General features: G+C 37.2%; 1 protein-coding gene across 1 annotated transcript in view; it reads right to left on the bottom strand.

Annotated features, from left to right (window-relative positions):
- The window catches only part of SPON1 (spondin 1), a 201,216-nt gene that overhangs the window by 141,570 nt on the left and 33,272 nt on the right, over positions 1 to 26,374 (bottom strand). The window contains exon 3 of the mRNA XM_054201316.1: positions 19,109 to 19,242. Within this exon, the coding sequence (XP_054057291.1) occupies positions 19,109 to 19,242 (134 nt within the window). The remainder of the gene's footprint in view (positions 1 to 19,108; positions 19,243 to 26,374) is intronic.

Here is a 26,374-nt window from a genome sequence, read left to right as displayed (position 1 = left end):
GTTTGAAGCCTGAAGTGTACTCACATTATTCTCTTTGCTGCAGTTAGCTCGTCACTGTGAAATGTCAAGGGAACAGTTCCTTTTCTAACAACAAAAGCTTCACAGCTTTCTGAGTCATTGTCTCCTCATCTGTGTTTGAAATTATATATGGAGCCAATAATCTAAATGGGAGTTTTGTTACTGATTCCACGTGGAACGGGAATGGTATATTAGATGGCTGCATAAATACCAAAAGCAGGCACACAACTTTACAAATACTCAGACAGAAACAATATTAAATTAATTTTAAAATATTGTTTTAATAATCGGCTTCTAGATTAAAGACAGACCAAGGCATCCGATCAGTGTACTTGCCTAGTTATTATCACTACCTTTTATTCCCTTATTATTTATTTTTTCTACATCATTTTTATTCCTCTATAAAAGTTCTGATTTGGACTACAGATTTTTCCTTTGGTTTTGAGGCTTACAAAAACAGCTTAAAAATGGAATGGCTAATTTTACAGAGAAGAAAGCTTTTAATAATTTACACAAGGTACACATCTGCTTAATCTCCATAAATCCCTCCCACCACTTCCAACATCCAGTGCTGTCTGAACTTTACGGGAAGGAAAAGAGCCGATTGCTTTCCCCTACGTATTAGCATAGTTTAGTGAACCTTTAATTGACTTGTTTCTCTGACTGTCACCATACCATGGAATAAAAAAGGAAACAAATATGACTCCAAAAATCTGGTTTTATCCCATTTTCTTCAAAGTGATGCTTCTAGATTTGTGTTAAAGCTTTCCCATCACAAAACTAAGGAGCAAAATTGTACATTCCTGGCGTATATACACCTAGCAGCGCTTGTTTTTATTAAAAAAAACCCAAAACCTCCTAAAAGTGTTACTTATTATTTCTGTTTTGTAGTTCTCTCAGTAAAATCAAGGAATGTCTAGTAGCTTCTGTAATATTTGTTTTGGCAATACAACTTTGGAACGTTGTAGGTTGGATACAAGCATGTCAGAGTCTCTGTCCTGTCTCAGTTTGGTCAGACCACATCCAAGCACGAGGGGAGTGAGACCTGCCCTGAAAGACTTCCCTGAATAAGAAGGTCCTTCTCCAGCGCAGTTCCGCAATGATCATACCATCCTGCTGTGAAAAGCTCTACCAAAGTCACATAAATTGCATTTGGGATATTAACAAACAGCAAATGTCATAAACCATAAAAATTCAGAGCAGCCTTGGGAATGCTCCAAGTCATACCAGAAACAGAGTTGGGTTTGGGTTTCTTTCTTAACTTTCCTGCACAGAAACAGCTTTAGATCATCTTCCTTACTCTTTTTGTCAAATCCTAGCATCAACAGAAATACTCTTATTTTAAATTGCCTCTGTGGGTGTAATGATGTGACAAAAGAAGTAAGGAAGAGGATCTATAAGAATTGTTCCTATGACATTTTTTAAGCTTACATCAAAACCATTAAGTACAATATTAGAGTTACATTTTAATAAAACAAGTTTTGCCAGAGCTGGTGAGGATATTCTAAATTTCACCTGGATATTGAGAAATAATCTTAAACTACTGGATTGCAGATAAGAAGCTTTTTCTGCTCTATATTACTTGAGTTATCCTAGTCTTGCCCTTCCAGCCATCAAAGTTATTTTATTTATTCCATGACTTACTGATTTAATTCCATTATTTTAAGTTGTTTCCCATCCCAGAAAGCTACCAAGAATAATTAGATTTAATAGGATTCATCACATTTTTGGTTTTGGTTTTTTTTGGAGAGAAAGAATTTCCAAATGTACCATTTACCTTGGCACTAGAAAGTAAGGTGAAAACCATGTTTTACATCTACTGGAATTTTGTTGGTGCTAGTGGATTTCACAATTCTAATGCATTATTTAGGACATTCTAATTTTCTTTCCTTCTGTGTTGTCTTAGAAAAAAATAAAAACAACCCTACATTTCTGTCAAGTACTTACAAGGTCAGGAAACTCCAAGAAGTTTACCAACAACATTTACTGCTCTTTCTAGTATTTGGGAGACTCTTATTAAATATAAATCAAAATTCCTCTGAATGTACAGAGAACCCTTTAGCCATTACATGCCCAGCAATTTTTACACTGGTAGGGTATTTGACAACTACATACTTCAAAATAATTTTCAACTAGGAAACTGTGCTCAATCTCACCAAAGAACAAGCTCCATCTACACCAGAATCTAATTTTGTCATCAGCCATCATTGACAAGGGTCGGTACTATTAAAAGCTTGCATGAAATTATTTCTTTCTTGACGCCTAACTTAGAAGCTAACACAGATGGTGCATGTTTTTGCTGTTGTTTTGTTGGTTTTGTTCATTTGTTTGGTTTTAAGTATGTTTTTAACACAGTTTGAGCAAACCAACCCAACTTGATATTTGATATTGGATAAAACACAGTAATATATTAACATAAAGTTTAACAATGTTGCCGTAATTAAAATCATAGAATTGTCAGGGTTGGAAGGGATCTTAAAGATCATCTATTTCCAAGCCCCCTGCCATGGGCAGGGACACCTCCCACTAGATCAGGTTGCTCAGAGCCCCATCCAGCCTGGCCTTGAACACCTCCAGGGATGGGGCTTCCACCACCTCTCTGGGCAACCTGTTCCACTGTCTCACCACCCTCATGGTGAAGAACTTCTTCCTAACGTCCAGTCTGAATCATCCCATCTCTAGTTTTAATCCATTCCCTCTAGTCCTACCATTACCCGACACCCTAGAAAGTCCCTCACCAGCTTTCTTGTAGGTCCCCTTAAGATACTGGTAGGCCACTGTAAGGTCTCCTCGGAGCCTTCTTTTCACCAGACTGAACAACCCCAACTCTCTCAGTCTGTCCTTATACGAGAGGTGCTCCAGCCCTCTGATCATCCTCGTGGCCTTTCTCTGGACACATTCCAGCACGTCCATATCTCTCTTGGAGTAGGGGCTCCAGAACTGGACGCAGTACTCCAGGTGGGATCTCATGAGAGACTGTAATTCAACATTTACATCCCTGCGCAGGATGAGTGCCTTTTCTCTAACAGATTAGTCAGATGAAAAACAACAAAAGCTGCTGACTTTTAAAAAATTCAGTACATACGTATACACCAGAATATCCTCCTTCAGTTTCATTTTTCAACATTTCACCCATACTGTCAGAAAATATAATTGAGAGAAACCCCACAGCAAGAGCAAAGTACTTGTCTAAACTTGTCTTACAGATGTGCTCTAGCTTCAAAATCCTTTTGGTTGTCCTTCATATCATACGCAGGTCTACCATCACACGCATACATGGGAGCTCACTGACTTCGGGACTGACTTGGCCATCATATATAATGCAACAAAAAGCTCTAAGGGAAAACACAATCATATATGCTTCTGTCTTGTATTTGTCCTCAGAAAATCTCTCTGTTCTTTGCCTGAATGGCCACAAGACATAAATATTAAATCTAAAGTCTTCAGGATAAAAACCCATACTGACAAAAATCATTTCTGACATGTACGCTACGCCTATTACTTGAAAAAAAAAAACAACAAAAAAAAACCAACAAAACACCAAAAAAACCACCAAGGGCAAAAAAGATGAAAGAAAGAGTTTGTCTTGGGCGCTTGAGAAAATGTCATATTGCTTAAAGCCCATCACTATTCACGGGCTGTATCTTCACCAGGTATTCTGCTGGCTACCATTTTTTTTGTAGCAAGTACCATCTCCTTGAATTTCAAAACTAAGCATTATAAGTTATACTGTAAAGAAAATTCAGAAAAGACTGGATAGGACTGGATGGTTGGAGGATATATTTATTTTGTTATTCTAAGTACTGGTTTTGTATAGTAGATGGAAAAAATCTAACAAAGGCGGGAGTATAGTTTTTATCAAGCCAGTGATACCAAAGTCATATTACCTGACAGCTATATCCATTGAGTGAACTTGTGATAAGATACAAAGCACCTGTGTATTAACTAACAAATCCTAAAATCAAAATGAAAACAAAAAAATAAAACTTATCAAGCACTGTTTTATTTCTCCTTAAAAGGTCTATGCAGCCTGCATGACACTCACCCGTTTGCACAGGGAACTCAAAGACTTGATTCCTCCGGGTGTTCAAGAGAAGCAAGGAAAGAAAGAGGCAACCGTGCCCCTGCCTGCAGTCTGTACCCTGCTTTACCTGCTGTGCCAGGACGCGGCAGAAAACAAACCCCAAAGGAAAAGGATATGTTTCAAACCCTCCCACACGTGCTACTCTTCACCAGTCACAGAATCATAGAATCTTCATGGTTGGAAAGGACCTTTGAGATCATCGAGTCCTCTGGTTCCGTGCTCTCACTACTTGACCTCTGTTGTTTTTGCCATTATTGCACAGCAAGTGTGGACAGCCGTCACACAGTAAAAAGCCTATTTGCCCTTTTACAATATTTCTTTTAGTCTTTATATCCTATGCGTATTCCCCTCCCCCTTTTGAGCCACCTTCCCCCAACTCCAGGTTGGGAGGGATAAAACAACCAACATCTTTAAAATATTGTATTAAAAAAGCAAAATAAGTAAAAGTTAAACATCAGCACGAGTGCCCAGTAAATGAGGCTTGAAAAAATTCCCCAAGCCTTTAGAAAAATTTTTCTAAATCTTTAATAATCTTAGGGGATTCATGAAGGAAGAATTTGTAGATAAAGCCAAAAATATCAGAGCTGTCATTCTCCAACTATTGTTTTGGAAGAGGTGTCAACTAGCAAGATACTGAAGTTATATTTTAATGAATAAATTATTTGCTTGTACAGACAAAAATTGTATGTCAAGAGCAACATCCTAACCAGCTCCACCCACTTGTAAAATACTGATTACTGGGTATTCAGTAGCAGGAATCCAAATTGGAATAAAGCATTTGATGTTTTCAAATCCAGAAAAATCTTCATTTCAGTTGACAGGAGCCCGAAGGTTAAAGTGCCACAACTAACAGAACAAATTAACACCCCCTGGAATCAAGCTAACTTGATAGTACCACTTCTTAAAAGAGACCTTAATATTACGAATGTATTTGCCAAGGGAAGTTTAATTTTGGTGCAGTACCTTTAGTATGTGAGGTTAAGTCTGACACCACAAATCCACTGGAACTGGAACCATCTGAAGAAACTTGCCACTTCCTTAGTGCCGCCGAGACACACGTTTCAGCTTTCAAGAATTACTACCTGCAACAACTGAATCTCTTCTACCTGGGCTTTTCTAAGAGCTGTCACTGCCAGCTGAGACTGCAGCCTACTGAACATTCAGACAGCTAATGCCAGAAGATACTGGTTGTTTGCGCTGGAAAATGAGAGTGCAGAGAAATGAAAGAACGGACCAATAAAGATAAAAAGGTTTGAGATCTGTTACTTTTCCACTTCCCTCATTCTGAAGGTACAGCATACGGGAAGAAGTCACACTCAAACTGTACTTGAGAAATAGCGGAAAGACCACACTGCTCATGCAACACGTAATTATCAAAGAACGATCAAATCAATCCATGACATTATTCTACATCATTAGGGAGGTTTTCACCAAGCTTCTCCTCTTATTCTTTGTTCAACATCTGCTGGAACAAGTTTGTGGCTCGAGGACAGCGTCAGGGTAGTGCCTCTAGTTCATACAATTGTTCTGGTTGCAAAAATTAGTTGCAGTAAGGACTTGTAGCAAATATTGTTGCAAAACTTTGGTATGTAGATTTTTGGAGAATGCAATGGCAGTGAACCTGTACAACAGCGTTTTTGCTCTTCCTGCTTCTGCCCTAAAAAAGCCAAATTCAGTACAACCTTCTTGTGTCTGATTAGCTGCCACACCAGCAGCACTGGTAGCAGTTTTGCTACAACAGATCAAAAAACCACCCTGGCCTCAGTAACCTATGAACACATAAAAATATCAATACCAGAGCTGTGCTCTTCAGTCTACGTTTGGGAATGCTTCGCAGCTGCTTGAACAATACAAAAATTAAATATCCCCATGTACCGCCCCTATCATGATGCAAATAAGATGTCTCCTTTAAAGTATACTCTGCCAGGATCATCGACAGGAAGCACAGAGCTTCCAATAATTCTGTTCCTCTGTGGACATTAACCAACCACAGATTAGCCTCAGAAGCTTTCAGTAACCTGATCTCTTTTCTTGTGCCCTAATCAGTACGGGAACAGGTGGTCAATGCCCACTCATTTACAAACAACACCTAGGCCTGGGATTGAGGAAGATATTGAAGGATTTCAGTATATTGAAGGATTACAGCACAAATCACCTTTGGTTCACTGGTGGAATTTCAAAGTATATTGATGGAAACAGTGCCCAGGGCATGAAGGCCTTCAACCTGAATGGGGGAACAGACAAGGAACACTCTAAGCAGGTCAGCCCAGCATATAGACTATGGTAATCCTTGAAGTTTAAAGACAACAAAAGGCTGGATCTGTTGTGATTTTAGCTGGTTCGGGTTATTGTGTGAAGGGAACACAATATTGGATGTTTGACTAGGTCAGGAGAAGGTAAAGGCTGGGTGACAGAGCTATTTTTGAATACGGACTGTGGAGAAGAAATTTATAAGCACGGGAATTGCTATGAGGATCAGTTGTGAATTAGGTGTCTAACGGCTCAAAGGAATAAGAACCAGGAACCTGATGACAAGGTAGAATCAGCATCTAAACAGCAGATGACCTGGGGCATACGAAGTAAACAGTAATGTCTGTTACTAGAGCACAGCAGAAACAAAAGGATGAAGAAAGTAAATGGAGAAAGAAGGATTGCTAAACAAACTACAGCAAAATTAGAATACTCTTAGGGTTAAGGAAATAGCAATGTTGAAAGGTACAGAAACAGGTGTTAGGAAATGGATCAAAAATTGTCTGAGATATACATAGGAAGGGCAAGAAAAAGTCTAGTCGTATCTCTGCTGCAGCAGCAGGCTATCATACCGTGGATGTGATTATTTATCGATTATATACATTAACTCCCCAAAACAGGCCGGGGTAATGAAACTCCTTGGAAGTGACTGATTGCTTCTCAAGGTGGTTTGAAACCTTTTCTATAAAATAACATATAGAAGCAGGGACAGGGAAAAAAGCCCAACAATATCAAGAAGCCTTTTGTCTCTGTGGGACTCCTGAAGTCTTGCTGACCCAGATAAAGGTCATCATTTCATGGAGGAAGTGATTACAACTATGCTTAAAGGATCAGGGATTAAGCAAAAGCTACACAGTCTGTATCTCCCTCAATCATCAGGACAAAGAGAGCACATGAATAGAACTATTAAAGGAGCATTGTGAACAGTAGTAAGTAGTAATGGAAAGGATTAAGATGATAAATTACCCTTCATATTAGCAGCTTTGAGAAGCAGGCACAGACTAGGAACTGGAATCCAGCCCTACCAAGTTTTATTTGGAACAAAAGCGCAGTTAATTAGATTCTTAACTTCATTAGAAACTCCGAGAGGGACATGTTTTAACATGGATAATTGAGATACACCAAGTGCGATTAGAGATACAGGAGGAAATAGAGCAAGGGCTCAGACACTGTAGAGTCAAGCAGTGGACGTGAATCGATTATGTTTTTGAGATTGACACCCAAACAGTGCAATTTAAACTTTTCCAATAGTTGGTTTAGATTTCGAAACAGGCAAGAAGGAAAACAAATCTTTGAGAGAAAAACATAAGGTACACCTATCTGTTTTTCATAGAGGGTAGTCATTTGCTCCCACCAAACATTAACACAGAAAAAGAAACAGAAAAAATACATGCTTTGAAAATGAAAAACATAAAGTTATCAGATACGCTGATGTTGAGGGTGTTTTAAAACCCTAGGTGTGCCCTGCAATCTTATGCCACGGTTGATTGTGAAATGACACTCTATTGAGAGCTGACTGACCTTCTACTGAAATCAATTACCAACTTCGGTCTCACTTAATCAGAAGAGAATCACAGCCTGAGTTTCTTCTGATGCACGAGTAGCCACTGGAAAGCCAGAAAATTCTAAGGACAGCACTTAAAACTTTATTCTTGCTGAGCCAAGTGGCTCACTGATAAAGACCACAGAAAACACTTATCTGAGTATCTGTGAAATTTGTCTCCTCTTCATGAGTTTAGCTTTATTTTATTTACTTGCCTGAACATCTTTAGTACTTCGTGAGGAGAACTGCATGTGGCAGAAATACAGACTCCTACTATAAAACTGGCAAGGATGAAGAGCTATTTGTGTTTCTTCCCTATATTGAAGACAATGCTTTGTCCATGATTTATTCAGATAAATTAGATAAATGCCTGCTTATTAGTATCTGTTATCTACATTAACTCTGATGAGGAAGACAATTTCTTTATGAACTGTCACGAAATGGTGGTACCTCAATACATGGCATCATCTCTGCAGTGTGGAACATTTTTCTATTTTGTATACAAGTTCCTTTTTTCATCATATATTTACTTCAGCACACAACTGCAAGGCAACTGCAGCATGAGAGAGCACACCTTTTTTTCCCACGTACAGAACAAGCGTATATTCCATTTTCAGAGAAATCTATGGGAAGAAACATCATGATAGGTAATCTGTAGAGTTTAAATGAGTTGTTGGTACATATTAAGGGTATCACCAGGCTACATACACCGTCTGTGCACACAGCTAGCATCAAGCTCATTATCCTCCTAATGAACAGAGACGAGCCCCTCTCTAGACACAGGCCCCTATGGCTGCAAGCCTATCCTTTCTGCAGCAAATGAAAACCCAGAAACCATTAAAGAACTCAGGTGTGCTTTCTGGTGCGTTGCAAGACTTTAAACTACATTCTGCTGAAGCAGTGAACTGCCTAAGCAACGAATCCATTTCTTCAGGAAAGCAGTGCAGAAAGCATGCAGGCTGCTGCTGTTCAGATAGCAAAGATACCCAATGCATATCTAACGAAGGAGCAGAGACAGAAAAAGCGGGTACCTAATCACTGCAAGGAAAAGAAAGGAATGGCCCACCCAAATATTGGTTGAATTTAATATGTCAACCCTTTCACAAATCCCTTCAAAAAATTGTCAAACCAGTTAAGCAGAAAGACATCAAGGATGAATTCAACAGTCAGTTTATGCAAATAATAATTTCTTTTCTAGGTGTTTTTTCCCTTTCATAGTTTCAAAAGAATTGCAATAATACATGTAACTGCTCCTGTAAGGAAACGAATCAGAACTGATCATGTAGTACTTCGTATGAAAAAAGAATCAAGATAAATACCGTGTTCAGGTTCCGAGACCCTTATTTATATAATATGTCACTCTTAGAGAGTCTCCAGTTAATATATTTAAATCCAGATAAGAATTTAAATACTATTAAATATAAGTAAGGATGGCAGAATCTGACACTATGTTAACTCAGCCACTTATCTTTCGTACTGAAATATGGCTGTGCTTGAAATTTTAACTGTAAAATGTGCTATGCAGAGCTGTTCTGGATTTTTGTGGGCATGTTCACAGTTCAGCAAACATTGAACTCAGACTGCTAGAAACATTTTGCTAACATAGAAAACTTCATAAAGAATGGCACACCCAATATAGCTTCTTAAATTTAACTGCAGGTTTACTTATATACCCCCGTAGAAACATAGAGTCTTGCAACACCTGAACAGATTGTATTACGAAGAAGCAAATGACCAGCAAGATGTGCATCTTTATGACTAATTTAAATTAGACTTCATAACATCTAAGAATTGCCAAAGTGTTGTAGGATCGAGACCACACACTGCTAATTTGAACTCTCTTGTCTGGGTCTATAGACATTTTGAATAACGGAGGATCTTGCCGAGATACTCTAACAGCACTTTTCATAAAAGCCTCCTAGTCACTGGGCACATACTGGATAAAATCATCGGTTACTAAAATTAAAAATGAAACGCATCATGTTACTTGGCCTGTTCTTATCTCATTTCATCATTACTAGACCCAATTTGCCCTTCACTTTTGTTGATGTGAAATGAGAATACTATTATACTACAGTAAACAACATTAGTTTGTATGACAGCGGGTCACTCAATGGTACCCTGATTTTAATATAGATTTTAAGATAGAGATAAAAATTTCTATCTCTGTAGACTGTAGAAATAGTATGATATTTTGATTTGTAAATAAAATACATATTTTAAACATGTAGCCTACAGCATTAAAATAATGCCTTCAGTTCCTGACATAAGACAAATCCCTTCCTTAACATGAATTACCATGCATTGAGAAATCTTAATTTCAGTTCATGCAGTTATAAAAAAACTGATTTAAAACATTCAGTAATAAAACCTGAAAACACTTTTGATGTCATCAATAGTGACTCTGCTTTATGTTTTGAAAGGAAATCAAATTATGACTATTATGATTATTTCTATTCCTTTCCTCTCTTTGTTTCCCCTCAAAAATTGACAATGGCATTGAAGTCATATTAAACATCTGTTTGTGAAATAAACTCAAGTGCTACTGACAGCTGCTGCCGAATGGCAAATGTTCTACAGCTGTCGGGCTCCTAAATTAACAATGATTTTCATTTACAAACAGCAAACAACAAGAAAATTATGGAGGTTGGTTTTTTTTCATCCCACTACTTGAAATTTATGAAAATACAGACTCTAAAAGAGACTTAGCCAGAAAGAAATCAGAGTTTACTGTTTCATTTCCCCAATTACTGGGAGCAAAATTCAGAAAAAAATCAGATTTCAGTGCAAGATACATTAGAGAACTTCCCTCCATTCATGTCTTAAATCCTTTTGCATTTAATCTCTTGGATATTTAAATAGATTTAATAATTCTTTGAAGATTTGTCTTTCTCCAACACAAATTTTGCCAATAAAAAATACTATTGCATAAAAATACTTTCTCGATCTTTTTATACGTCTTTTTAGATTTGTAAATATACAGATACCTCAAACTAGCAGATTTTTTCAAAATTTTATTTAAATTTTTACATAGAAATTACACCAGAATTAAATGCCAGGATTTTTTAGACAACAACGTTCCTCTGTTTGAAACACAGGAATTTGCATTTTCATATGTTTACAGCTGAGCTGGAACTCACTGAAGAGTTTCAAGTTCTGTGCGGTGATGCATACATACATCAATATTTTCATTAATAACTTGAATGGTGGAATAGCGAACAAGTTACTGGCTGCAGGCAGCATCAAGCTGCAGGTGCTTAATATGGACCAGTGAGAGTAATTGCGCATTACTGCCATTTACCTTAAATGTGCCCATAAACACTGATTTATTTTTTTTTTAATATGGAAATTATCGTAGGCATTTTCAAGGTAGAGTGTGAAACAGTTAAAAATATTACCTTTCATAGTAAAGCCATAACTATATTCCCCCTACCACTAGAGGAAAGACCATCATCCTCTCCTTACTCTTTTCCTCCCCCCCCACATTGTTTCCCTATTGCTTTGCACTCCCCAAGGAATAAACACATCGTTCAGTAGCAAAACCACTAAGCTGCTTTGCAACACTGCGCCTTTGCAAACAAAACAGCACACGCGTGAAACCACCTAGGTTTTATAGGATTACTATATTAATTGTGCTGTAAAAAAAGATTATCTAGAAGAACACAAAGTCACAAGAAAACCCCTTTAAGACACTTTCCAAATTCATGTGCTCCCATTGTGAAGTTAAAGAAATAGTAAATCTGTGAGAAAATGAAAGCGAAACAGATTTTTGTTTTAAATGTAGATGTGTTTAGCCAGTAGATCCAGAGGGCTGCTACTGTATGTATTAAAATGCAAGTAGGCATTTTTACAATCTAATATTAGAGCTGCTATAAATATAGAAGCTGTATAGAAATGCAGAAGGTTATTCTTCCTTCCTAATGCAAGTAAACTGTGTTTTTTTAGCCTAAAAAAGTGAAATATAGGGCTGTAAGTTAGTTACATTGCAAAGTTCCATTTGCTTTGGAAAAAAAATAATTACCTGGATGAAGAAAACATTTAATTATCTTTAAGGAATTAGAATAATGCAATACATGTTAGCATCTTTTCTATCTTGCAGTGATTTATAAAGTCACTGATCTCTAGTTGTTTTTGAGAAAACAGAGGCATTGAAAAATGAGCTGTATATGATAACCCGGCGTGAAAGATAGGAATGGACCCAAATCTGTTCATTTCCAATCTATGTCCCTAGCCATTTAAAGCTGTGCACGTTTCTCTTGCATCAACTCCTAAAAGTGAAGAAGGAGGAAAAATGAAAGCAGGTAAAAAGAATCTCACATGGAAAATTAGTACATTTTCTATACATCAAAGCTTGCATTTGTTCTCAGAACTGTTAGGATGTATGGAGATATCTCAGATTGCTGTCTTAATTGGGTAGAAATACATATAGTGTACATAAAATACTTTATTTAAGCTACACAGAAAGGAATATAAAGCTATACTGCTATTATCTATCAAAAATGAAGTTCAGAAGCTACTGCTGTTATCTTGCAGTAGTTAACTTGAAGATACAGATTTATATTTTTTTAAACTATTAAATACAGGAATTTTGATCATTTCTTGCGTGCGGAAGAGTCATTAATTCTACTGGGAAAAATCAATATAGTTACTTATGAGAACTGTTATCTTCTATTGTTCCATAAACTGCATATAATTGTTAGTGAAAGCTCTTTGTAGGCAAGGAAGGCAGACTGTTCTCTATTTTTCCTTGGCCATTATATTTAGTCATAATGGGAAGCTTTCAGTAAATGCTTTATAACTGTGCTCAATTGCTCCAGTATTAGTATTCTAATACGCAAGTAATAAGTAAAATTGTTGACATGTAAGTATCTGGACAATCACACGGGAAGACTGGAAGGATAAACGGAAAAGATTGAATAAGCTGATGCAGACCCACTCTGTAGCTCATGGACAACTGGAGTTTCTTTCTGGTAGGAGTAGATCTGTGCAACTTGTTTTTGCGATAATCATAATATCAACACTTTCAGTAAGAGAGGTTAATTCTGAAACGCATTTCATTCTGACCATTTCAATTTTCTTAATGCAGTGTTACGGAGTTTGTCATGTATTAATTTACACACCACAGAGCTGCTCTTGTGATGTGTGCGTTTTGTTTTCCAGATGTCTTGTGCTCTGTTTCCGGCCCGAGGACTCCCTGGTTGGATGTCATCATGAGTTTTGAGTGTACAGAAGAGACTTGGCTGCATATCAAGACAGTTTCAGTATGTATATGTAGTTATGAACTCATGGGGCTTTGTGACATTTGGTTCTTCTTTTAGCCTTACCAACATCACATTTCAGGGTAGCGCTTACTCAGAGTGAGATGCCAAGTGACCCGAATGGACACAATGCTTGAAGTTACAAGAAAGCAAAAAGTACATGTTCAAAAAGCTCTAGCTGGAGTTCATTCGCTCTCAGAGCCTTGAAGGCTCGAGAGCAAGAGGACTGCGAGAATCCACACGGAGGTTGGAACCTGAGTATTATATCCAAGGCATAGACCCTTGGACTAGTATTGGAGTTGTCCTCATGGGTATGGTAGCTTTGGTACAATAGCACAACTACCTAAAGGATTGTGTCAATACATACTTGATATACTAAATATATCATAGTTTTAGTTGGAAGACTGCAATTCTTTAAAACTTCTCTACTTTCTTTTGACTACACACAAACAAAACCCAACGTAATTAAAATCACGAAGGTATTTACGTACGCAGAAAATCAGTAAGTTTCACACTTTTCCTCAAAAATTATAAAACGTTTCCCTGGAGATGGCTCAGAAAACATTTCCAGAACAAACAGCAGAGACACTATGACAAATACAGCGGATTTCTGCAAGTAGTAATGGTAATAAACACTATTTACAGAAACCAGATTTTAATTTGTTGGTTGTTTAAGCATGATATGTATAGCAGAAATAAGTAATTTGTCAGCAAGAACGTTTGTTACATTTACCATACAAGTCACATCCATTGCCTGAGAACTCAATTATTCCATGAGCCAATCAGAGAACTGTGGTTTCTTTTCTAAATGGTAAATTGAATATAACTTATCTGCATGTGGCCATCATTTACTACATTAACAATTAATCTCAGACTCTGTGAAAATCACCAAATGCTAGAGGAAAAGATAATTACCATCCAGCAATACTTGACTCTTCATGAGATCTACATCAGCTGACAGATTTAATCAATTTGGATATTAACAAGATTCTCCCTACCATGAAATTTTAATATGTGACAAGCTAAGACAATTTACAAAATTTTCTTCACTCTTGTTTTATATTACAGAATTCTAAAAGCACTTGCAGAAAAATATTTTGTTCTGTATTTTCCATCAATTACATGGACCACACGTTTACCTACCTGTTCAGTACCATGCTGAACTGAGACACTTCATCATGAAGAATACAATTAACCATTCAAAGTAGAAATCTGGGGCTAAACGTGGCCTAAAAGAGGTGATTCTCTATCACTCCTAAGAAACTTTTAATAAACATTATTCCCTTTTTTTTGTCAATGGGGTAAATCACTAATTGAAATCTGTATTTAAGACTTTCCTTGCTAAACTAGATAAATTTCCATTAGATGGGTTTTTTTACAGAATTAAGCACAATCTCTGAATATTAGCTGTCAGATATAAAACCAAAAAATTGCACGTGTGCTGCTCAACTTTTTCTGAAAAACAGAACATGCTAAACCGAGCATGACAATCCACATGCGGAAAAAAGTTAAAAAAAATAGTTTAAAAAGTTTTCAGACTCAGTTATACAAAATACAAAAACAGATTGGCCAAGTCAGCGTTCAAACCCCTAAAAATTTCTCCACTTCCATGTGATAAAACAAATACCACCAGGCTCTGCCACTGCTCAATTGTCTCAATATGATAATTAGTTTTTATATAACTTGCACATGGCAAAAATAATTATAAACATCTCTCAAGAAAGTTTTAACAGTACATTTTCAAAGATGCTAGAAAGCAAACACATTCTGAAGAGCCCAGAAATACAGTAAATAAGTATTAGAGCACAAACTTTCATCAGAAGATGAAGGAAATTACGTGGTCCTCCCATATTGCCACATGGCACCTTAGTGTCCAATCAATCACAAGGAACAAGGGAAAGTAAAGAGGGATAGAAAGATTAGACATTGCATTGTGAACACGAAAACAAGTAGCCTCCACACAGCATGACACCTCAGAATGGTCCAAATAGATATCTTTAACCACAGAAGCAAGAAAGACATTGTTGTAAGCATTTTCCTGCTCATGCTGATATTTGCGTAGCGTCTGAAGCTTAGCACAGATGCTAGGGCAGCCAAGTGAATCCTTATTGCTAAGATCCAAATGCATTCTGTCAATTTATCTTTTTATAATAACATTGTTCCACATAGCAAAACTTTCTATTCAAGTACCTAGGGCTGCGATGAGGCTGGCTACGCAATTTGACAGTCGACAATACGTTCCATTTCCATTAGGTCACCCTCAAAATCAAGGTGCTTAAAACTGTCTTGCAGTGTCGGGGCCATCCCCACAGTGATATGCTGTTTCTCCATTTCATCCATCTGCAGAAACCATTCGAAGAGCTGGTATGCTGGAGTCTGTGTACCTTCCTATAATTGGATTTAGCTGCACAGTGTTCCTAGCATACATCAGGCAAGGGTAAAGAGGGCTTAAAGCTTGAGGGTCTCCCAAGCAGTGTGTAACATCTAAGCAAAGTCTTCTGTCTTCAGGGAGACTGGAGCACAGGCTTAAGCATTTGGACAAACAGAGTTTCAGCTATTGTTTGCATCCTAGAAGTACATTCAGTACAACTGGCAGTTTCAATAAAGAGTCTGGAAGGATTTGAACCTTTAGGCTATTTCCCTGTCGTCGCTTAGTGGGAACAAAGAGAATAGACGAATTGTTCTCAACTAAGCAATTACAGTGCAACATCATATGTTAATTCATTTTCCTCTCCCCCCACCCCCACCCCCTCCCCATTCTACATTTTCACACAGAAAGAGATGTTTTAGAAAGCAAAGTAGTGGTAAGTCGAATTCAAACATATGTTTATTGTCCTAAACTTTGCATTTTGCAGTCATGCAGAAAGCTAGCATGCCAAAAGATTTATCACCCCTTACTGAACCCTAGAACTACAGATTACCATTTGTCTGCGTCACTTTATGCTTGGCCACAACCAAACTGATCACATGCGCTGTGCCTAGAAAGCACTGAGAAGACTCCTAGCCAAATGAGGTTTTATGGATCAGGTATGTTTAACTTGTGACTACATTTAACTTTTCTATATATTGAAGTCAGTAGACCAGGACATAGTGAAAAGGAAGAAGTATATCCTTATGATTCAGAATAGGCTCCAAAATCCTGCCATTCTGGTTTGGAAACTCTAAAAGAAAATGATCAGATAGTCTCTCCAAGGACTGAAACAGGTATGTATTGATAATAAAACAATATTTGTACTCCATCACACACAGAAACAAGAAAAATACAGAGGGCTTTTGTTTCCTCTAAAGTTCAAGGTTTCTGAATTTTTCCATGATGAGTTTGGACTTAACTATTTCTAACAACAACTGCTTTTAGACTTTTGTTTTTATTATATCATTAAAGCTCTCACAAATGACAGAGTAATTCTGAAAATTGCATCCAACATTTCTATGCTATTCTATGGGAGCTGACCATAAAGAAGGTTTATAAAGAATGCTGACTATAAACTCGAATTCAGATGTGGTCAAAGCTTTACATACAGAAGAAAAAATGTAAATGTTAATGCCAAAACCACATCAGGGATTGCTATGTATGGCGTCATGGAAGTTTGCAGGGCAGTGCAAACAAATGCCACATTACGCTTCTAATTTCTGGCATCAGCAACTCCTAATAATGGTGACGGCGTCATTCTTTGAACTGCCTTCGGGAAGGGAGTAGTTACTTACCCTCTGAGGTCAATAACGCAACCATTGGGAGCAAGCTTGTATTTTTCATGTAATTTTTACTGGAAAGTACCTAACGTCTTCCTTTCACCAGCACATACACACCTAACATAGCCACAACACACTGTAAATAGGCAGTTGTAACACCAAAAATTTTCCCTTTCCCCGTGAACTTCAATTTCTAAGACGTTCTTTTCGCTGCCCAAACAGATTACGGGAACTGGTACCAATGAGCCAACCTAACTCTATATTGGCACTTCATTGTTTTGTTGGCACTACTGATGTACGTCCGGCAGTCTGAAAAGGTTGCATGCCATGGATTTACTCTGTACATTCTTTAAGGTAATGTCACTTTCGTACTTTTGTGTGTATAACATCAGAACTGCAGTTCTAACTTTTCTACTTTTTGGAGCCTCTCTTCACTTCTCTGCAATAACGTGACTACTTCACAGTGTAAAAATCAGAGCGCGTTGAACAGCCAGCACGACTTGACCAGCAGAGACAAGAGAGAAGAAACATTTATCAACGTTCCTGCAGTTGGTGGTACTCTACTACATTCCTTTGCTGCCAAGAGCCAGGCAGCCCCCTGAACTAACATCAGCCACAGATGTTTAAATTTTAGTGAGAAAAGCATAGGTCTTGGTTCATTTTTTTTTCTTAATGGCAATTCTACTTAGGACAGTACTGGAAAAAAAAAATAAATCCATCAACTTGTATTGCTGCATATCATTATTGTACTAAAGTTTAAATCTTATGTCTTTAAAAGGATGTATAAAACATCATCACTGTAGCATTACATTACTGACGTAGTAAGTGCCTCAAGCAATATTTGTTACGCAACTAAGAGGGAGGCAGTCCTGAGGGGAAAAGCAAATAGCTTTACTGATAAACAGCTCAGCAACACTGAAAGATTTTCTTGATTGCTCCTTGAAAAATTCCTTATACAAACTTTAACATACAACCTGTCTGGCCACCCAGAAAGCTTCACCGTTTTGCTGCAGTCCAATACACACCTGTCTGTCCTCGGCTTAAGAAAGGACTGGAAGTGTATTCTTGAACTGCTTCCATGCAGATTAGAACAGAAGGTCTCAAACAAAATTCTTTTACTGATATCAAGAGGCAGCAGGTAGGAGTGCACTGCCGAACATCTGAGACTGTTCCACAGCCAGTGTCAGGGCTGGAGCTAGATCACCCTCACAGATGTGGAAGAGGAGGGTGTTCATCTCTCGTGCCAATCAGCAAAAAGAGAAGGAAATGAAGCACAGGGTGAGAGAAGAGCAGCCATGGACCATTTGCCGGGGGCGATTTTGCAGCCTGTTCAGAAATCAGTTGCAATTTTAATAACACATTCTCCGGATTGGCCTAAACTATCGTCAGCACCACCTTTGTGCTAGCATCTCCCTAAAAGCCTAGAGGTGTTTCTGTCTCTAAAGGCAATCCCAGTAATGATTAAGACTCTTTGAAATTCTTTAGTCTACTGCAGGGCACATCTTAGCAATTGCAAAGGCTTATCCCAGACACAGGTTTCAAAGCAAGCAAAGAAATCCAAATTGCCCGTGCATATTTGACCAATCTGTCCTATTAAATATGACAAACAAAACCTTTAAAGACAGGACAATGTTTCTCTGGCAGTTTCCTCCGACACTCTTCATAGTAAGAAGTGACTTAAGGTTTCTACAGACAAATAAGCGGCCCAAAAGCAAAGTGCACCTGCATAATGTTACCTTTGTCTATTGTTTAAAAAACATGAATATACATGCTTTAGAAACAGACTGTAGAAATAATTGGAAAACATCAGCAAACGATCACCAGCTCTAAAATGAAAGCATTCACCTCTAAACAAACACATCTGGTTTTAATGCTAAAGATCCATTTAGAAAATCCTACTCTACAGAACGTTCCTATTATTCATCTCAACTAAAATCATGTTTTCTTACCCAAATCTCAGCCAGATGGATGCAATTTTGATCTTAAAGATTCAGTATTTTTAGGTGAAATAAATGGCTGAGAGCCCACCAAGTTCAATTAAGGTTACCAATTCAAAGCTTACTGAAGGCTCGGAGTAACTTTTGAATACTTGGGCTTTAAGTTGCTAATGTTTAACTGCACAAGTAGAACTATCCTTGGCCAAGTGTGTCAAAGGGGAAAAAAAGCATCTAAGAACTCCAGTAGTTTTTAATCTAATAAATATTAGATTTGTTACTAACCGAATTTTACTTTAATGGTTAGTTTAATATGCCTTAAAATACTTACTTCAGGATTACACAGCCTGTACCAGTAGGAGGAGCCGTCCAAAACACCTGAATGCGTGTCCTTCTTCTAGGTGTGCTCTCAGTAACAGCAACAGGACAATTACTCATGAACTGTGTTTCTTCTTCATCTATGATCTAAGGAAATATAAAGAGAAGAACGTGAAAAGATACGGACGTGCACAGCCAATGTCTCTCGAGTATGTTTTGTCAGTTCACGTTTTTCTTCAGTGGGATTATTTATAATGTCTGCTTAGCTCAGCACTACTTTGGTAAATTTATAACATGCAGATCACCCACTGAAATGAAAACAAAAAAACCCACAAAATAAGGACAGAATAATTCAGTTCTGGGTGAAGAGAAGTTTGTCCTTTCTGAGCATGGCTGCAAATAATTGATTTTGTAGATCCTGAATAGTGGAGCTTCCTGCAAATGCTAATGACCTGAAAATAATAAAAGATGCATAATTTTATTTTCTTTAATACAACAACAACTGGTTAGGACAGGTGGGACATGCTAGAGAAGAACGGGGTCTCAGTTTGTTTATTTTTGTTTGCTTTTTAAACCAACCCTTGTTTAAACAGTATTATTGTTAAGGTATCAAAAGAATCACGTGATCAAAAGAGGCAGTATGTGAACCACAATCACCCATAATTCAGAGACCATTATTTAGTCCGATCTGCACACATTTTTGCTTTTTTGATTGATTGACGTTTAGCAGAAAGGTTTAAGAGGTATAAGTCAACATAAAACCAGAGAGGCTGAATTGGAACTGGTGGTGTTCTAAGGATTTTACTCAAAGGTGTCTGTGACAAAATAGCTTTCTCACTACATATGTACTTCATGGATTGTACTTTAAGCCTTCTGTTCATCAGATCTCAAAGAAAATTCATCAGAAGCTGCCAAGCTTTATTTGGAAACAGGCAACGCTGTGATATTGCAAAATTTCTCTTCAGAATTACTCAGTGGTCCACCTTCATTCGATGAAGCCACAATTCACACTACATTGGATCAAGATTCAAGGCAATCAGTTACAAACAAACCTTACCATTTTGAGAAAGAAGCTGCTTTTATGGATTTATAACAAGAGTCAACTCTGAAGGAGCTTTTTCAGAATTCTAACAACACACACACTTATCAGATTACAATAAAAAGAAATATCTTCTGCCAGTAAACATAACTTTAAACAAGTATTCTGACAAAAAATAATATTTTACATTCTGAAAAAATGGCAATATCTATAGTTTGACCAGATATGCTTTACTGAGCAGGCATCCACCTTGTGTCACCCAATGATACTGCCAGCATTCCCAAATATTTTTAGCGAAGTCAACAAACATTTCTGGTTTTCCATAGCAGAATAAAGGGGCACTGGCACAGAGGAGTGCTGAGAAACTCTACTTAGCTGGTCAACAGGGTAATGGTTAATGAGTTTTAAATCTAAAGCCATTAATATTCTTCACTTTTTTAATGCTTCATAGAATCTGTGTAACTAAACACAATGTGTACAGCTACTACTTTGCTAGATTTTAATTAATGTGAAGCATTGGGAAGCATGGGATCTAGTGTAGGCTTAAGCTGGCTACTTCCACTTGATACAATTTAATGCATTTAACTCGAGCATCAAGAAATCCCTGATCTACAATTCTGTCTTGGCCATCAACTATTTATTCTGCTTGCCTTATTCCTGCAACAGTAAAATAAAGAAATAAAACTGTTTACTTATCTCTCCAAAACGTTGTCTCAATGATTCAGGACCATATCAATTGACCTTTTATCCATATCTCACAGTAATTCATTCTCAATCAAAACCCAATTTTGGTGGAAGCTGAGTGAAGAATGGGTGATTTTATACCATCTCATACAATATAAAATACTATTGTACGTTATATAACAGCAGGATAATTCTCATTGAAAGGGGTCTTAGGAGGTTCTGAAAGTTCTTAAAAAGGACAGCTTTTCTAGAGAAACAGAAATATTGCAAATTACTGTACGAGTTACACTAGCACCATATTCTCTTGCCATATGCTGCTGTAGTATCATAACTCACATTCTTGGATAAAAGCTTTAAAAATATGTTCAATTCAGGTCAAGAAAGATTAAGTAATTACAGGTAAGTGTAAATACTTTACGACTGACTAGATAAAAGCTACTCAACGATGATCAATGAACCTTTCATATATGTTGATTTTTCCAAATTATTTTAGCTTGTCCGATACACACTTCATCAGTGAATGTTTCTTGAGAAGCCCAACTGAAATGAACCCATGTTCTCAAAGTACAGAGTTTCTGTTTTCAGTTAACAAGAACTTAGCTGCTTTCATATCCCTAAATACCATTCCTCCACCAATCAACACTGTAGACCCATCTGTGATGCATTTGCACTGTAAGTAAATTCTTGTCTCTCGGTAAGTCAATCCTGCTTTTTCCCCTCAATAATGAATGGAATCGCAAGAAACACCAAAACCAAAGCCAACAACTAATACTTAAGGAAGGAGTTGTGAGCAACTGTGAGTAGTTATTACAGGTAAAATTTCCAGCTACTGCAAAACCAGAACCTGAAATATGTGTTTGAATTCTAGATAGTCATTAGGTTGGAGTACATCCATGCCCTTTTCCAGTAGCAACAAATGAACCCAGAAACACAGACAATTTTGCAATTCTATAGTCTACTCAATTACTGCAACCTAGCAAGTTACGAATTTCCTTAAGGAATACAGATGCCTATAATGAAATAATTTAAAAGTTTTGGTCGCATTTTAGAACATAATCCTAGAAGAACAGGAAGTAGTTGAATCTCAAGGCTACATGACCGTTTCCTGCATCAATAACCATCAAAGCAAGAAGATTTATGTAATAAGTGTCTACTGGGAAAACCTGACCATAAAAGAATAAGGTCCACCAAAAACAGTTCCGTTGAAGGAAAATTAGACAGAAGCTTTCATAACAAAGACTCCTAATGTTGACAGAATACAGTAAAGAACTCCTAAACTAGTTGGAAAAGTTCAAATGCCAGTTGATCTGAGAGGATTAAAGAAAATGTTATTTTTAGATATTTTATAAAACTCAGAATTATCCAGATTCTAGGACTTGAGGTAGATATGAACCAATCTCAAATATATTTGTTAAAAAGATGGGGTTTATTTCCATATCCATGAAGGTTTGATTCTTTATAAAAAGTTCTTAGGGGCAATACAGAAAGCGTTCACTACTTATACAAGAGGATTCCAAATGACACTATATTTATGGTGGTGGATGTTATTATTGCACTCACACATAACACAGGAGAAAGCAATAGTATCCTGGCCAACTTCACGAAAAAAAAAAAAAAAGATATGTAATCTCTGAAAAGAGTACAATCCTGATTTTTCTTCTGGAATCAAGTCAGACCACATAGGCATGAAGGAAAGAACTGGCAGGAAAAAGGCATGCAGATTAAAATGTAGCATTTGCAAAATTATAGCTTCTGAACCCCAGGTCGTCTGTAATGGGAAGCCTTACATTTTCTGGAATGGGACAGAAAATTAACTACATGTTGGACACAAATCCTAAAAACGAAAATAAACACTATGCCAAAGAATCCGAGGTCTCAGAGGGTGGTTCTCTATGTGACTAATTCTTTTGAATCCACAAACGCAATGCCATTAAGTCTTAATGTTCTCTTTAGGTTTTGGTGTGGTTTTGTGGGGGTTTTTCCCATTATGATTGTAATGTTATTGGACCAATTTATTCCTTCAGGGAAACTAGTGTAAATCCTGAACAAGACTCTCAGAGTTAACCTGGATTTGAACAAGTGTCACAGAAAGCAGAATTTGGCTGAACTTGGGTAAATCTACAAACATGGAAGCATATTAAAAGGGAGAATTTACCAGTTCCAGGGTCAGTCTTGCATTCTTTGCATATTCCAAACACTGACGAGGTTGAGGACAAGTTTTGGGTGTTCCTGAAAAGCAAGACTGGATGACTGCTTAGCTGTTAAACAGATGAATGAGTGGTTTTCTTTTCTCAGAATTGGAACGTCTCATGCTGAGTGACAGAGCTTGCGATCTGTTTCTGATTTCTATAAACTGTTAGTCAAATAAACGAGACTGGCCAGTTGTGTTCTCTATCGTTACATTTATATCAGCATTTAAAAAAAAAAAATCAAAATGCTATACACCACAAAGAAAGGAATTAGTATCAAGTACAAAAGGAGATGAAATTACATAAATCCTCTAATGGCTTGTGTCCACTTTCTTAGTTTAACCACTGGCTAGGATCTTCAGCACCATTTCTTGTTCTGTGGACACATCATCACTTTCCACCCACTTAAACAGCTGCGTTTTACTGGAACAACTGAGTTTAAAAAAACAAAACAAAAAAAAACCCAACAACATGAAACCACAAACAAAGTTCACAAGATAAGCATTTTTGTGGTCAGTTTTCTTCTTTGGAAAAGCTAACATAGAGTCTAACTTCCAGAATGCTGCAAAACTATCTTCTCCTTGAGGAAAATTTCCCATTATAAAATGAACATTGGGTCTACATAACGGTAATAATATTTGGCCATTAGGGATTAATCTAGAACAGAGCTTATTTATGGAATGGAAAACTAATGATGTACAAAGTCAATTTAAAAAAAAAAAACTACCTCCATGATATGCTTCACATAATCAATTTCTTTGACTAAAGGACAAAGTATTTCCTTCAGAATCTGTGCTTAGAATCAGAAGAATCAGAACTGGGACTTTTTATGAAGTGTCAGTAATCAATCTTGATGCAGACTATGATTCGAAGCTGTATAGCACCACCGAGCACTGCTGGGCTCTTAGTAAAATTTGCCATTTTTAGCACTGCACCAGAAGACTGGAGTTGCCCGATAACTAACCACACCTCGGGGCACTGGGGAAAAGTGTGCAAATCTATTGAAGAAAGGCATTGCTAAAACACACCTGTAGATTATCACCATGTTCTGGTAACTTCAAGCACAAACTTTACATAGATACACTACAATGTTGTAATTGGAAATCAAATTTAGTTCTATAATCATTACCTGCGCACAGACTTCATCAAGTAAAGACAAAATGCATCAGATGGCACGATGGTAAATTCCGTGAAAGCAGGATCAGCACAAGTTATATGTCTCTCCTCCTACCTGCCTCTGTATGTCCTTCTACCTGCTCCTTTTTAATCCCAGACACAAGGTAGCGGGAATCATGGAACAGGGGCGGGGGGGGGGGGGTGGGGATGAGGGGCACAACACACCCTTCCATTTCTACAAAGTAGTAAGATGCCAGACTGTCAGATCAAGTCTTTGATTTACATTAGCAAAAGGAGAGGAAAAAATAAAGGATTTATAAATCATCTTCCAATAACTGGGAAAAAACCCAACCACTTGTGTGTAAGATGTTCTAAGAAAAAGTATTTACATTCTGTTCAACTGTCCTTCTCTTCTTTAAGAGAAACAATTTGAATAGTGTGTTCATTGCAAAAAAAGGCTGTGTTGGATAATCAAAAGAAAAAACAAGCTACTGAGAGAATACTGTTTGAGAATCTTATCCATTCAAGTGTCCCAAAAATTTTTTGCTATCCAGAATCCTGTAGTCATACCGTACTGCATGTTGCTCTGCAGTCTAAACAAACCTAAAAGCTATATTGCACCTATTGCCGGGCAGGCAGCACAGCCTCTTTGAGGTGCAACTCAGACAAAAGGAGGAAGAAAGCAGTTCAATGTGACAAGAACCTGAAACGCGTTCAAGATACAGCACTACATTGTCAGCTTTTACACTAAACAGCCTTTCCTGCCTGACAGGCTCTCAATAGAAAGCTTAACAAAACAGCAATTTCTTCTTTAATCAATATATATGGAAAGAGAAAATGTATATCGGCAGAGACAGATAACAATAACTTGACAGCATTTAGTAAATGTAAAATATTTTTACATTTTTATATATTTATATATTTTAATATACATATATTTATATATTTTATATATGTATATTTTTTCTTGCGTTTGAACCACTCTCAGTTAACTTAATCAGTGCTGTAACATGTTGAATTATACGGCTTATGCTGAAGCCTTACGCTTGTAAATTGAAAATGGCCAATTAAGCAAAAGCTGTCCATGAAACTCAAGAGATGAACGAACGGAGATTGTTCATTCATTGTTGTGAATTGAGACAGTTTTCATTTAATTACTCACTAAAAGTGGACTGAAGGTCCAAAGTTTAATCTTTGATTCTCGTGAATTTTTCTCCTTGACTGTAACATTAACATTTCTATGAAAACAGTTGGTTAAATTTATTCAAGTTACCGTCTCAGACTATATTACAAGTATTTTTGACAGATAATCCGGCTTTTCCCAGAAAACATATTACTTTTTATAATCTCTAAAAGAGAAACTATATTAGGCACAGAAAGCTGTCGTTCTCATAGCTGTAAATCTCATTAGGTTCCATCTATAACTGTCTTTAAAAAGTAGCTATTTTGACTGAGAAAAATCCTCTCATTTCACGTTTGAAAGGCTGTTAGTAAATACCAAGTTCTAGCATGGAAAGAGCCAAATATTTTTAAATAGTATCACCTTATGAAATCCCTTCAAAGATTCTAGATTCTTAACGTAGCCAATACTATCCACCAATCCTCACCAGAAATGGGAAATTATTCTGAAGACTGAACTTGCTTTTTTCACCTTGGCATGCAAAGATTCAAAGTGCACCAGCTGACTCTTGCCCAAGAGAGCGCCCTGCCATAAGCATCAGAGCATACAAATTAGTCGCAGCGTTCGGGACATCAGCACGAGTGACTTGGGTAAAGGAACTTCTCCTGATGTTTTGTGCAAAAGCAACGAGTCACTCTGTGCCTTGCATGACAAATGCCTTAACTTTATTCTTCATGCTTTGTGTTCAGTGTACACAGCTCCTTTTACAACATTTGAAATGATGTATTAGGATTCCGGGCAAGATGGAAAATTTTACTTTCAAAGAAACAGGACTTTTGGCTCACCTTGACTCACCTTAATTTCATCAAGTTAGACCTAAATCTAGAATAAATTTACTAAAGTTGGACTCTATGCTGAACGATTCAAACAGATTAACTTGTGTGTTGGGGTATTTTTCATCGCGTTCAGGCAGCAGCTAAAAGACTGAACTTGCTTTTCAATGAAATCAGGGTTCATTTAGGGTCTAAATATAGTTTACATTTGGAAGCATGAAACAAGGAGATGAAAAAAAGGGTAAATTTTATGAACACTTCGTCAAATGAAAAGGAAGAAATATTACTTTCAAAACTC

The sequence above is a fragment of the Rissa tridactyla genome, chromosome 4 (genome assembly GCF_028500815.1).
Source record: "Rissa tridactyla isolate bRisTri1 chromosome 4, bRisTri1.patW.cur.20221130, whole genome shotgun sequence".
In the NCBI taxonomy this organism is placed as follows: Eukaryota; Metazoa; Chordata; class Aves; order Charadriiformes; family Laridae; genus Rissa; species Rissa tridactyla.
This window is presented reverse-complemented; position numbering and strand designations above follow the sequence as displayed.